Raw genomic sequence first — 16,104 nt, 5'->3', positions numbered from 1 at the left:
CATCGAACAAAAATGAGCCAAGATAATGGGAAAGTCAGTAATTTTGTTATTCTTTGCACCAGGAAATGACTAACTGCTTCTCACAGGAAAAACTAGCTAAGTCTTTAATTTTTACTTAGTATTTTATGGATCGTCTAGGCAAGTAATTTTTTTTCATCAAAACTTAATTAAAATACAGAGCTATTCTCTCTGTATAGGTTTAAAAATGAAAGTTGAAATAGATATTAATACACACAAATAGAAATATATTTTCAGAGTTGTACATTATTAAGGTATGCAACACATGCACAGAGCATTCTGGGCCTGGTAGATAAGTGTAAGGGAAAAGCCCCACTTGGCAATTCCCCACCATCCCCCCCAGCTCAGCACCTCTGCAGATACCACTGTGCAGAGCAAGGAAAGTCCTGGCATCTCAGAGCAGCGCAGCCAGAAGAGGACAAGGTCTTCCTTCCCAAGGTCTTCAGTGGTGCCAAAAGCAGAGTTGTTGTCAAAGCGCTCATTATAGTTGATGAATTTTAGTTCTTCTAATAATTTACAGATGCTTTGTTTTACTAAAAATTTTGTTTCTAACCATTAGGTGTCAGGAAAGAAGTCTCAGAAACATGAACCATAAAAACCTGATAGAGAACTGAAATGCAAATTCTGAAGGTAATGCCTTAACCCCAAACACATCTTCTCTTCCGTGAAGCCAAATGCTAATCAGAGGTAGGATTATTAAGAACCAGGCAGGTCCAGCTTCAAAAATAAGAAACTGAACCCTATTTTCAAAACGCAAAGGTAGTGTGAGTGACAGCAACTGTTAACAGTCCTGGTTTGATCTTCAGGGTTTTTTGGGGTTGTTTCATAAGAGGAATGTAAAACAAAATTGCATGATTCATACTAAAAGTTTTTCAAATAAAAATATTTAAAGTAGCCTCAAAAACTAGATCTTCATTGATTACTTCCGAAACATGAAATGTGATTACAGAAACTGAAACAATAAAATACAACAGATGTACATGCATGGCCACAACATAAAATACCTAACAGTGACAGGGAACTTTTCTAGATGCTATGAAATTTCAAATGGCAAGGCAGGTTTCAAAGCAAACAGACTGGCACTTCTAGATTTTCTATACTTTCTTAAAAACCAGTATCAGGAAAGTATATGAGTAATGGAAAAGCTTTTTGATAATTGTATAGACAGAAATCAGAAAACCAGAAGTATTTACAAGAGTTTCATTCACAATCAACAGCAATCACTTTATTACTCCTTTTTATCTGCATGACAATAAAAAACTACATAGATGAAAAGAGTCGTGTGTACAATAATATACACAATATATTTTGTGCAGAAAACACTTTTTATTTCCTGATCTTGGCATTTTTAATCCTTGGGCTGTGCACTTATAAAATATTCTCATTTAGCTTGCAAAATTTGCAACTGCAGCAACTACATTGAATATTCAACTAGTTTGCGTTCAGTAACAACATTCAGATAATGGTTTCTTATTAATCCTCTGATTACTTAAAAAATGAAGCTCTGTGAAAGAAATGATTTCTCAGCTGTTTGTTCTTAATTAAAATAAATTTTAGAAGGTAAAAAAAGAATTTAAAGCTCTTTATATTTTTGAATTTTAATGCATATTAGTACTTAAGAGGCTTCTGGTTTAAATGCAAATAAGCAAATAAACAACATTCTGAATAAACCAAAACAAATTCACAATGAAGAAACAACTCTCACCTTCATTCTGTTCTCTAAATTAATAGTTAATCCCACATACCACAATAATTTTATTCATACAGTATCCAGGCCATTGGGAATACCTCTGTAGTTTATATTCAAGTGTTCTTTCAGACTTTTGGCTCTAGAAGACTGTACTGAAAAGCAAAGGGTGCTCAGCCTTTGGCAACATTAACTGCATTTCTATAGAGTGCCACAGAACAAATGGGTACATTTATTATTTAGATACAAAATATTGTCTTGATGCTCAATTTATTCCCAAGGAGTAAAGGGCATCGCTTACACTCAGCAAATTAAACCACTAAGGATTCTAAAGGATTATGATGATTAGGCTTCCTGTAGTACTATGTAATTTTCCTGATTTGGCCTAGTTTATTTCTTCACATACAGACTATGAAATACTGGCAAAATTGATCTTTTCTAGGAAAAAATCTAGCAGGCCAAAATACACATATCTCTCTTAAAACAGGCACTTAAAAGAGCACACTGCTGAATATAATCAAGGCCTGACCACTAGACAAAAACTTTTCCTGTTCAAAGAAATTATTTGTGTTATCAGACACAAACACACCTGCTCGCTTCAGAGCCTCACAGTGCTCATGAGAGTCCTTCCAGTGGGCAGAGGTCCATTCATAACTATGCTGGGCTGATGCTGGCTGAACACCAGGCTCCCAGCAAAGCTGCTCTACAACTGCCCTCCTCAACTGGACCAGGGGTAGAAAATTTAATGAAAGGCTCATGGGTTGAGATAAGAGCAGGAAGATATCACCCAGTAATTGCAGTCATGAGCAAAACAGACTTGACTCAGGGAAAGTTGTTCCATTTATTACCAATCAAATCAGAGCAGGATAATGGGAAATAGAAACTAAACCTTGAAAACAACTTCCCCCATCCCTCCCTTCTTCCAGGCTCAACTCCACTCCTAAAATCTCTACCTCCTCCTCACCAGCAGTGGGGACGGGGAATGGGGAGCGTGGTCAGCTCATCCCTCATTTTCTCTGCTACTCTTTCCCTGCTCCAGGGTGGAGTCATGCCCACTGAAGACAGTCCTTCCTAATTGCACCAGCATGAGTCCCTTCCACTGCATGCAGTCCTTCAGGAGCCTCCTGCTCCAGCATGGGTCTCTCCACAGGGCCACAGGTCCTGCCAGAAGCCTGCTCCAGCACAGGCTTCCAACAGGGTTTCAGCTTTTTTTGTGAATCCCTGTTCCAGCATGGGATCCTCCATGGGCTGCAGGTGGACCTCTTTATCTCCATGGGCTGGAGGGACACAGCTGTTTCACCATGGCCTGCAGGGCAATCTCAGCTCAGGCACCTGGAGCACCTCCTCTCCCACCTTCTCCACTGCCCTTGCCTGTCAACAAAGGTATCTGAAGGGCTGTTCCTCACACGTGTTCTCATTCCTCTCCCTGGCTGCAAATTGCGCAGGATTTTTTCTTGTCCCTTCTAAAGTATGTTATCCCAGAGGTGCTACTGCCATCACTGATGGGCTCAGCTTTGGCCAGCAGTGGGTCCATCCTGGAGCTGGCTGGCACTGGCTCTGTCAGACATGGAGAAAACATCTGGCAGCTCCTCACAGAAGCCACCCCTGCAGCCTCCCTGCTACCAAAACCCTGCCATGCAAACCCAATACAGTAACTTATATGTCAGATCAGTATGGAAATAGTGAATAATTACTATTATTTCTGAACACTGAATCCAGGTAAGGAATTGGTTATAGGCTGCACTCAAAAGTAATGGTGTTATTAGATATTAAGCTAAACAAGTGCTAGTCTAATTGAGTCTCATAATGAAAAAGGCTTGACCAAAGGCACTGAAAAGAAAGAAAAGAAAAAAGAACAAACCAAACACATTAAAGCAGCCTATTACTACACTACAGCACAGAAGCAACAAAGCCTGAGACCCAGATGGTCTTCAGTGACCAGAAATTCTCTTTGTTGCTGTGAGGATTATTTTTAGAGACAAGGTTATGGAAGAAAAAGGAGAGGGGTGCAAGGAGGGTGCTGGGAAGCACAGAGGTATTGAACTGTGGCCTCTTGAGGTGTGTGTCAATTTGTAAGTACTCTGCAATCTCATTGTTTCAGATAATTCAGATAATACTTGCAGCAGACAGGAGCTGGCTGCCCATATAAACCTGCATTAGCTCACATTTTTCAGAACTTATTAGCCAGACCATTACGTCCTTTATAATCTTTTTTTTTAACTCATTACACTCTTAGATCTCCATGCACTCAAAGGAGGTATCTGTACAAGAGAATTGAGAAGGAGAATGAGCAGAACATGCTTGATTTAAAAGATATCCAGTGGCAGTTCAGTGATAATCAGCAGTGGCAAAGCCATCAGTCAAAGCACAACATTATTCACTCTCCTGCCTTCCCTTACCAGTGCCTAGGAACTGGGTAGATAAATATGGGATAGCAATGAATTTTGAGCCATTTCATGTAAAGCAACAAATCCCAGAATCAGCACACAGTTATTATTTTCTATTTGCTATAGTAAGGATCTGAATTACTTCTGAATGTCCCAGAGTGCAGAGAGCTTTTGGCAAGCTACAGAGGGGTTAGAGAAAGGACCATAGTTGAAAATGACTGGCTAACTTTATGAGGAAATCTTGGACAGCCTTGATACCAGGTAACTAAAATGGGAACTAACAGACTACCAACACCAGCAGAACTGTATGGGGAGATGATGTGTAACTTAAATTAGTGGATTTTAAGTGGGCACCTGATGGAAGTAACAGAGGAAAACAGGAAGGTGATTTTTAGGTGTAGTGTTTGAAATAGCTCCCTGACAGAAAAATGGAAGAAACTGAAGGAATTACTTGTAGAATGCAAAATCAGGCATGTCATACCCATCAGAACATGCCATAAGAACTTCTTTACATTGTCAAGTTTTAAAGATAACTGAACTGGATACTCCAGAACTTTCTTCCTCCTCTAATAACTCATTCCTTTGCCTGTTGGCAAAGCCAGAAAGACATAAAAAGACAAACTTTTGTAATAACGGTAAGTGCAGATTCTATGAAGTCTTTGACCTTCCTCAGGACAACACAGTGATTATTTCCAAACAACTTTGTTTTGTCAACACTGAGTTGTTCAAATAGTGTGGTGGGAACCAGGTAGAGCTCAACTGTCTCATTAAATATTATAAAAACTAACCTAAAACACCACCAAAAAAAAAAAAAAAAAAGCAGCAAGTCAGTGGTATGACCTTCCTGCAGGGATTCTGCAGAGATCCTCAATCTATCATCAACCTGAGCTAGTAAATTCCCAAAGAAGCACTGCAGAAGCACACCTTCCAAGTCCAGGAATTCAGGTACAAGCTAGTTTATGCACAACTAACATGTACAGCAGACTCAATCTACAATCCAAACCATCTGTCTATGAAAAACAGTTGACTGTACGACAATGCAACATTTCAGTCACTTACTGCAGCTGTGGCCATGCTATCCTGCCAGAAAAGATGTGCAACTTCACTACAATATTCTGCTGACAGCACAGGCTGTAAAGAATACAACTGATGCCAAGGATAGAGGCATTAAACTTTTGCTTTTAACAGCACATGGTGCCTTATGAAATATCCCCATATAAGAAAAACATAGAAATTTTCCAAAAGCAACACATCTGAACACATTTTAAATATTAAGTTGAAATTTATAGGAGTCAAGAAACAAAAAATAAAAGCATTATGTAAAGAGTAAAATGCTATTAAAAGATGACAGCTATCAAAAGACAAATTTATTTATGTGTGTCCCAAGACAGTTGCAGTGCACCAATCTCATATACCTTGTGCCTAATATGAACTTTGAATACTTTGAATTCCTGTATTTCCATGAATGGGGCAGGGGAGGAATACACACACACACATATATATATAAATTTAAATTTAAAATCATTAAACTTAATTCAGTAACTATATCTCTTGTTTGTATTCCAGGAAAAACGTTGGGGGTATAGAAATAGAAAACTCCAACAGTAAAAAGGTAGTATCTACCTTTAGTTTGTACATTTAAAATAATTTATGAATATATTTTAATGTCTTTTTTGCTACTAGTGGACTGTATAAGAACTAGTAATAGCCAGTATGCTGAGGCTTAAAATGTAGTATCTGTCAACAGTTAGAGAAGGATGCCACTGCAGTCTGAGATACCACTAATAACTCCAAGAAATTGTTCACTTTAAACATCCTCAGCATCTGAGGTTGATCTAAATGTATCATTCTTACTGTTACCCACTTTCATCCCAATTTTATATGTTTCAAAAGGTCACCGTTAAGTAAAATACACTTACAAGAAGCTTTGAGCTGAGGAACTTCAAAATTTTTGTTCAGGTGGAATAGAACAATAACTGGTAAAAGTTTTGCATGCTATAAGTCAACTTGAAAAAGTCAAAAAAACATTCAAGCAGCCATATATAGAACTTGCTATCATTATCAATGCACTCTTGGAACTACTGCACTCAGTGCAGTAAACATCTTGAAACACCTTAGAAAGTAGGCAAGATACCTCATGCATTCTAATATTGTCCAGTATTCCCTCAACAGAAAAACGAATCAGCTCAGAACAGCAGCCTCCTTTCCAAGAAATAGCATTAATGTGGCAATTCTGACTCAGGCCATTTATAAATTCAGTTCCTGAAACTGAAAGCAGTTATTTCTGAGGAGAGAATACTTCATTCATATACACATCCATTACCCTTCCTCATTCCACAGTAAGTACCAAAAAACAATTACTGTTCAGCTTGATGTGAACTCAGCAAACACGCTCTGCCCTCAGCTGGAAGGTTTAATTTATCTGCACCAGGGATGCGGCACATGGACACACACACCTTTTCCCTGCTCCTGCCCATCCCCATGCTGCTGGTGCAGGATCTGAACGCTGCCCAGCTGCACCCAAGCTCTCATGCACCCCAGATGTGATGCTGCACCCATGCTCCATCCCTCCAGGGACAGAGGAGGCCCATGAGGATGAAGCAGAGGGGGTCCTGCAGAGCTTTGTGCTGCAGCTGGACCTCTCCTCGCAGGACCCTTGCCGTGCCTTTGGCACACAGCTTCTGCCAGACCACTGCTTGTAGCTGGGTCCCCACACGGCCCTACCTGCATTCGTGCCCACCACGTTACTCTGACATGCTGCACACCCAAACATTTTGACAAAAACCTGCTGAGTCAGCAGTGTTGTGTGCACCAGTATTCAGGAAAACCCAGAGAGGAATGTGCGGCCTCTTGGAAAAACCCATATGGCTGTTTCTGTATTACCAGCTGCCAACACAACCCCTGAGCTTCCTGTCTGTGTTATGCAGCAAAATATTTCTCCAGAGCCCCAATGACTATAGGCATGAGCAATCTGGGGGAAAAGGTGCAAGAACCCACCGTCACCAAAGATGTGAGTCATGAGCTTCGTGAGCACTTGCTTCAGGTTGAACTCCACCAGCCTCACTGCCTCCATGGTGTGACACTCCTGCTTGTGTGCAGTGCGATGGCCTTGCTCAAACAGCTGTAAACCTTCACCATCTTTAATGCTGGAGAACAACTAGAAGAAAACCACAAAAACACCGTGTTTTGCATCAGTGACCTCCTGAATGAAAATAGAGAATGAAGCTTCATTGATTTAAGTGGGAATCTTACCTGCTAAGTCTGCACTGTGAAAAACAAACAAAGACTGTGACTTTATGGAAATTCTGTTCACTAAATGCAGAGATGAATCTCTGTAATAACAAAAATGCTCAAATAATTAAATCTGGTTTATTTCTATCATCAAATAATATGATTAGCTATAGGAAAATAATTTACAAAATAAGCATGTCTCCTTTTCTGATTCAGTTACTTAGAAAGTTGCTGCGCAGAAAAAAGTACTCTGTACAGTGTATGTAAATTACACCCCAAAAACTACAAAACACAATGAACTCGATGGCATTTATCAGAACTTCAACACTTTTAGTACTTGGATGATGTAAAAGAAATACCAAAACAACCAAAACAAAAAACAAACAAAACCAAAACAAACTCAAATCAACCAACAAACCCCAAACAAAAAAAACCCACCACAAACCAAAAAACCCCAAACCAACAGACAAACAAACAAAAAAAAAAACGAAACAAACCCTGGCAGTTTAATGACACTTCAGCTGTTTACAGTTGGGTTTACATCATGGGTACAAGTTTATATCCATTTAAGGACTACCACTTTCCTGTATGTTCACACACACACAGCATCCTTTTTCTGAACAAGAATTTTGTCTATGGGGCATTTAAGGATTCATGATCTCAGGTGGGGGTTTCCAGATAAGTTACAAAGCACAGGGACAGCTGTTTGGGGATGTGGCAGACTTGCTCTTCATTCGGATACTGCTCCCCACCACACCTGCTGCAAGCTGAAGATTTCTGTTTTCTGCATATCCCCATGCATTTCTGGCCAGGTGATCCTGGCCAGATAAACACCAGCAAATCTATATCCTTTCAGAGACACCAATAAAACACATTCATTAAACAACATTGTGTCATGGGGAGACAAGCAGGCACTTTTACAATCTAAAGAGTCTTTCTGTTGGAAATCCTTACAGCCGTACAAAACCCCCATACCTGGGGTGAAGTCTGGAGGGTAGGGAGAGCCAGTTGTGAAAGTGTTTCTAGTGCTCTTTCCTACCCCTCCTCCTCTACCTTCCCCTAGTCAATCAAGCACAGAGGGAAAAAACATGCAGTGAGATTTTCTTTCCATTAAGCCTCCCAACATAAATAGCTTTTACTCAGGAGATGCCACGGATAGTGTGTAACCTTAACAACTCATGGATGCCCACAGAAGTTGTTTTAACTGCAGTTTGATGCCTTCAGAGCACTAAATGCTCTAAACAAAAAGTTCAAGTGAATCTCTGGTAGTCCACGAATGCTAGATACAATTAATTAGGACTAGTTTCTAGCACATTTCCTACAGACACAATGAAGAGTCTGAGTTTTATTCAGCAGGCAAACTAGCACCACTGTGGAGTGAAGAAATACGCAAAAAAAAAAATAAAATCCAGTGGCATTTAATTTTTTATTGCTAGCCACAAGGAGATTGCTGGCAGATTTAGAAAACATTTCTTCTCTTAATCTTCTTAGTGTGCTGCAGAAAATACTAAATTAAAAAGAGAATGTAAAAATACCAAATAAAATGATTCTCTACCAGTCTAACAAAAATGCCTTTACTAACCAAAAGGCAGCAGCTTGACAAACAGAGTATCACACTTTTAAATAACAGATTCTTTATTCAAGTGCTCATCTGAAAGATTAAACCCCCTTCCTCTTACTGACAATAATCCTACCTTGACTAGAACAAGAAGATAATACCCACCCTACAACTAATTTGCTGTCAGCAAGGCAGATCAGTCACCCAGCATGTGGTTTGGAAAGCCAGGGGAATTCAGAGAGGCCAGCATTAGCCTAGGAAGGATAATTGTCTTGGGCTCACCGGGTGTCCAGTGGAGAGACACAGGATCCCTCACAGAGGAACACAGAGTGGCTAAATTAGGTTCCTGCTCTGAACAGCCCTACACAGGTAGTTATTTTTTCTATTGACTGACTGACTCACTCACTAAGCAAGAAACACCCTTCAGGCAACAGAGATGCTCCCTCTTTGGACCAGAATACATTGTATTTACACATTAGAAGGTACATTTGTTATTTTACCTATCAGCAGTATTTTAGGACATGAATCTCTCTTCCTCCTTTTTCCCTTCACTCCTCCCTTCAGCATAAGACTGGCTCCTCAGACCACTGAAAAAACAGACAGTCTGAACACTAGCCTTCAAAACAATACGTATTAACACGTACATAGAAATACTTTTCCTTACTGTTGTATTCTTTCTGAAATGTTGATATCTCAATTACAGTCTAAAGCAAAATTCTATTTCAGTGGTTTATATCAGATGTGTAAACAAAACACATGCAAGAACCATTAAATGCATTGAGTCATTATGCAGTCCTGTCATCTGCCTGAGCCCTAATCCTGCCAAACCAGTCATAGGCACCATCTCCAAGTGCCTCCAAGCCATAGGCTCCTACTCCAAGCCAGGACAAGGGTCCATGCAGCAGTGTTCTGAAGCAAGCTGGGAGATGGATCCAGATGGGCAGTAACTCAGGAGAAGGGAAGAAACTGAGGGATGTGAAAATGGTGAAGTTCAGCTTAGTAATCAAATATCAGCATACTAGCAGCTCCAAGAGATGAGCTGGCTCATGGAACAGGGCTGGGTCACTTTGGGCACAGGTATGACTCTAGTCCAGTTCAGACAGGCTCTGAAAGCACAGTCATAGGGAAGTCTCTGAAACAGGCAACACAACAGCTCCCCCTTACAGTCAGGCACCAAGAGGCTTTGGTATTCTCCACAGAGGCCCATCAGCTGCAGATGGGATTATAACAAGAAAAAAAAATATATATATACACCTTACAGTTGTATTAATATTTATTCCTGACTTCCATTCACTGACATTGCTATGTCAATACGAGCAACTTTAAACTGATACACTAATTTCACTACTACAACAACTGAACTGTGCTAAGTACATGTCTTGGATTAGAAACACTTCAACATTTCTGTATACATAAAGCCAGGAAAGTCAAAGCTTGAATAAAATGAAGAATCACCTACAGTCACTCCTTTTTGATGTCAATTTTTCTCAAGCACATATCTGAGCAAATGGAGAAAAAAAATACCTAGCATCCTGCATAAAATACTGACACATGCAAGACGACATTTTCATGTACATTCATTCCTTCAGTGCAGACTAAAACAGCATGCACTATCTTATTGCATTGAATACAATCAGTCACTACTACAAGCAGGAAAGAAATTTCCTGTAGCCATAAATCAAGTACCTACGTGTTTGTCTAGGGTAAGGATAACAAGATTTTTCTTTGAGTGAAGGTGTGCAAAACATTGAATATTGGATCACCATAAAAAAGTCAAAAAAATTAACACTTCCCAGGATTTATCAGCATATCTGACTGATGCTGCATTACAAAGGAGATGGCAGAAAGGAATTGAAGTGACCTAACCATGTGGCATGAAGTTACTCACAGTTTATCTCATAATAAAAATAAATTAAAATTTGATAACATGTAATGGCAGAAAGACACGGAGTTTTAACTGGACAAGTACAAATAGAGCTATGGTCCTTCAAAAGCACATTCCAACATTTCTCAGCCTGGCATGAAGGGCAGAAGTCACATTTGTGATTTAAACAAAGACCTTCACATTTCCTCAATCATTTGACAGATTTTTTAGTCTCACATCCCTTCATTATCCATACACATAATATTCAAAATTAAGGGCCTTTAAGCAGGATGGCATTCATAGTAGGTTTCAGATCAGAGAGATCTGTAACTATATCCTGTCTTTCCACAATGCAGTTGTGTATTCCTCCTGCCACTCATGCATACACCAGTGATTAAGATAATGAATAAATCATGCTCACGTACTTATACTTTCAGGCAAACCAGCGTTTAAAATTATCTCTATATGAAGATCTGCACATGATTACACCCAACCTTGCCACACCAAATCCATTTTGTCTCACTGGCCCTAACACCAACAGCTGCACTCTGAATCCACTTGCAAATAGCAAACCTTTCCCACAACACTTGAAATGGGCTGTGGAACTCAAGACTCAACCAATGGATCAGGAATGATGAAGATGATGCCACCAACAGATAGCTCAAAGAGAAAACCTAATTTCAGTCTCAGTCAGCCTACAAGGTGTAACTATATACCCTGATGCAACCAACTTCAGGTACCAAAGAGACACACAGCCACATGATAGAAGGCTCCTCACCTTATAGCAATAAAGATTTTTAGGGACAGATAATGGCAAAAAATTTACTTCAACCACAAGCTTGAAGGTGGTCACCCTAATTTCTATATCCTTCCATTCTAGTTCTCCAATTACAGCAAAGAAAGGTAACCTCTGTTGTTTTTTGGGGGTGGAGGGCTGTTTTTGTTTAACCTAATCAAAGTGTTTCTGTAAGAAAAGGGAAAATAAAGATGTTTTCAAACCAGAAAAAAAAAAAGTAACACTGCTACACAGATCCGTGATATAATGAGACATCTATCATAGACTTCTTTTTCTGTAGTAGTAGAAATTCCTTGACTTTTAAGTACCTTAGACTTCCCAAATACACTTGTGGACACTTTCCTCTTTTTTTCTTCTCCTGCACAATTCAAATATTGCATTGAATAGATTTAACGGCTTTATTCTGAAAAGCTTGGTTGGTTTGTTTGGGGTTTTTTAGCTGGACAACAAAAAGTAAAACAAAGTCTGAAAAAAAATGAAGTCTTATCAGTAAAAGATGCACCATTAGTTTTCAAACTTCCTAGACCATGGATCACTATGAAAATCTAACAGACCTTCTGATGTCCTTCACTGTCAAATTTTTGACTAAAAATAACAAAGAATATAATTTGGATCCTCAAATCCGTAAAGATCTATTTATTACGGCATGATTTATACAACACAACTTGGAAAATATCAAATAATACAATGTTCACTACTTGGATTAATACTGGAGAAAGTGAAATCAGTTCCACCTAACCTAGCCAGGCTCTTCATTGTGACCACTCAGTTCAACTGCAGCTTGAGGAATAAATTCACCTCCAAATATTCTAGCAAAGTAATGCTGCTGCTCTTTTTTTTTACCCAGGTGGATCTAGTTCAAATGCCTCTGCTCCTGTACCGGCCTTGCTGCTCCCTGTGAGAAAGAGGGACAGCTCCCAGGCTCTTTGGGACTCTGGCTTTGCTGACAATCCTATCCATAAGTTGTAGAAGGCTAAGAAGGGCTCCTTTCCTTGGTCATTTAAGCCTTCTAAAATATTTGTTCCTTGGTGCCCAACTAAACACTGCTATTACGACTCCCACTGACACTCACAAGCACTCTCAGACAAACTAAAAGCTCCAAATAATTCCATTAAATAGGTTGATCCCTGGAACACTATAAATTGATTTAAATTCCTTTACATATGAGGATTAAAAAAGGGGGACTGAAGACGGGAAGAAGCTCTTGTTTGATACGTCAGAGCAAAAGCACAGCGTCCAAAGCTGCAATAACACATAGGACTTTGGAGAAGTCAAACCTAAAGACACAAGTTTTCCAAGGGGAAACCCAGCATGGCACTTGATTCCAGAAAACCCCAAAAATACAGATGAGTGGTCAATCAGAAGTTCACATCATCTCATACCACAAGGAAAAGGATAAAAGCAATATCTTTCTTTTTAGCAATACACCTTCAGTACCTTGGCAGGAATACTGCCAAGGTACTGAAGCATGGGAAGATGAGGAAAGGAGTATGCATTTAGATGAAAGAGAAAAATCTACTCACCTCCTATTACCTAGAAAAAGGGTCTTTACATTTCAGGATATCAACACTAGAAGATACAATTGTGACTTTGTTTTTAGATTAAATATAGTGCTTTGGAGGAGCAATCCTTTATTTGTAACTATAATATTCACCCTTTTTCCACTGCATTTTAGCAAAAAACTTGTCATTTCTACCATAAGCATTTCAATGGAGAATAAAGATGTATCCCTATGACTTCTAGCACAAACAAGCCTGATGAGAGCATCATTTTTTCATTGAAACAACGTTGTATAGGCCTCCACTGGAACAAGGTTACTAAATTAGAGGAGCAATTGCTATGTTTTAGCATCTGTTCCCCTTAAAATTTATGTGTAATTCAGTACAGACTATAAAACACCGTATGAAGTCTCCTTCAAATGTGTAAACATTTTTTGTTATCAACTGAAATCTGTTCATTGACTGCCATTGGGTTTATATTGGCTCCCTCTTCTGGCTGACATGCACAAAGTGCAATGTAGTTGAGATTTTTTTTCTCTTTTCCATAAATTATGTAACTGCACCAAAGGCAATGGCATAGCACAGAAATAATTTCTCCTTAAGTCCACCCAGGAAAAATGGCTAGTTCAAATCTGACTACAGCAGTATCAAAATTGCCAATCCAAAGTGCTAACCAAAAGAAAAAAAGCCATACACCATAGAAGAAAAAAAAAAATTCAAACACCAATTAGAAGAAAAACAGGAATGCTGGAGGAAGCAAATACAAAAGGATATCATTTGGGGGATACTGTTTAAAAGAACGGCTCATTTTATGTTCAGAACTCTGAAGCAGATTTGGGAAGCTATCTTTGGTTTTAACTATTTATATCAGTCAGTTTCTAACTGTTCTTCTATTACATTCAGAAAATAATCACCTACAATATTTTTAAATATATTGAAAACATGTCTAAATTCTTTTCAGATGTTCTTTGATAGCAGTCCAAGGACATTTTTTAAAAGTTCATGAGAAATTTCAGCATGAATTATTCTAAATTTCGCAATGAGTTAGTCTGGGAGATAAGAATTTCTTCAGTACTTTAATATTTACACTCATACTAAGCAGCAGAAATGCATCAGTTACCTGCCCATCTTTTAATTATAGATTAATTCTCTCTTTAAAAAGTAATCAACCCATCATCATGAAAAAATATATAGCCAAAAAAGCAAATAGCTCACAAATATATCAGAAAAAATACTGTAAAACTGCCAAACTCAGTTTGTTTTTCCAGATCTTACTTCAACATACTGATTTTAACCTTGATATAAAGAATGATGCTGAAGGCTTCCATCACAGGACAGGGGTTTTAACCTAGTCATGAGTACAGAATTAAGTATTTGTAAAGGAGACTCACCTACGACACCTACATCTTCTGTGTCCTGCCTAAAATTTCAGCTGAAGATGAATTGACTTCTCCCACACCTCCTAAACTGAGATCAAACATCAAATTGCTCTAAATTCAAGTTCTTATAAGTTCATTCTAAGCTTTTGCTTTTCTTCTGACATGTTAGGTCTGTGGTCCTTACACTGAGAAGACAGTGAATGATAAATGTAAAAAGCAAAAGAACAAATTAGAGCAGCAAATTGACAACAGTGTGTGAAATTACTGTATTGGCCATAACATGAAATGTACTCAGAGCTTGTAGCAAGAGCTAACAGTTTTTCCCTTGTTCCAAAGATTCAGATCCTTGGTACTTGTGCAAATTTCCTCTTACTAGAGACTGTAACCTGGTTAGGAATGAGAAGTCTGAGACAAGGGTAACAGGCCCTGACAGTCACACGTTTCTGCTCAGGGGCCTACAGCTTAAACTTGAGTATAAATACATGAATATCAGAGTATTTCTCTCATGTAGTATTACCTCTATTTAGTCTTTGTTCCGCTCAGACAGTTCCTTCTGGAATTATTTAAATGTGGATTATTCTGAACAGGCAACCAGAATACAAAACACAGAAACAGTCCCCAGTGATATTTCAGAATTGCACATTCATTTTTTTCCACAAGGCTCTTCTGATTAAGACTGTAAAAAGGGGTATATATTGAAACAAACTGAAGCAAAAAAGGATGCATCAGATCATGCTCAGGTTTATAATTTTTTATGTTGCCCAATAAACAACACTTTACACATAATACACCACACCACTATTCTTTCTTCTTCAGTATAGAAAGTTCCCCAATAACATCTCAATAATTTTCTTGGGGGGAAAAAAAGGAGAGAAAAGAAAATCTCTGGTGCAATGAATTAGATTGTTGAACACTATATTTCTAGACAGAACATGTCAGAGAAACCATTTCTGTAACTCTGTTCCCAGTTATTCAAATCCTATTATTTCTATCTGTAAATTTATAGAGCAGAAAAAAATAGTTTATCATTAGGACCAAAATTTCTTAAGGGGTATATTCATGAACAAGTAGTTCAATGATTAGATCAATCACACCCACAGTTGGAGAAATTTCATCCTGCAATAATGTTGATGTTGTATTTTTGTGGCATGTAAAATATTTTCATCTGAATGACTGAAGTTCTGTGGAAGCAAAAAAAAATTGTGACGAACAAAAACAGTTAAGAAATGTTATTTTCTTAATATAGTACTGTATACCATATACCTTGACTATATTTATAAAGAGACCTATGGGAAAAGAACAGCAAGCAAACGATGCTGGGTAAGTCTGCAGTACTTCCATTCCGTGGTTACCCAAGAAGCAGCTGCAGGCTGGGTTCAGCACCACCCAGCTCCCAGCACACCTGCAGGTATGAGGCAGGTATGAGTTCACAGCAGAACAAGCAGCAGCTGCATGGGGTGGGAAAGTGCAGTGCAGGCAGCACCAGCCGCTTCCATCATGGAGGAAAGCAGTGCTCTGTGATTACTTTAGTTTTCCCTCAGGCATCCAAAGGCATCAGGCTTCTCTGCCAAGCTCCTGTCACCCGCTGGCAAGCACATTAAGAATGGTCTACATCTCAGTATTATTAGAATAAGCTAGTTTTAGTTATAGAACTGTGAATTTGGCAGTATTGCTACAAGCATACA

General features: G+C 38.8%; 1 protein-coding gene across 3 annotated transcripts in view; it reads right to left on the bottom strand.

Moving 5' to 3' along the window:
• FARS2 (phenylalanyl-tRNA synthetase 2, mitochondrial) overlaps window positions 1–16,104 on the bottom strand; it is a 229,786-nt gene that overhangs the window by 157,896 nt on the left and 55,786 nt on the right. For all 3 annotated transcript variants that reach the window (XM_084215390.1, XM_084215391.1, XM_084215392.1), the window contains one exon: window positions 7,090–7,249. In XM_084215390.1, the coding sequence (XP_084071516.1) occupies window positions 7,090–7,249 (160 nt within the window). The remainder of the gene's footprint in view (window positions 1–7,089; window positions 7,250–16,104) is intronic.

The sequence above is a fragment of the Fringilla coelebs genome (assembly GCF_963513975.1).
Source record: "Fringilla coelebs genome assembly, chromosome: 1".
Lineage (NCBI taxonomy): Eukaryota > Metazoa > Chordata > Aves > Passeriformes > Fringillidae > Fringilla > Fringilla coelebs.
Note: the sequence above shows the minus strand (reverse complement) of the source record. Positions and strands in the feature narration are given on the sequence as shown.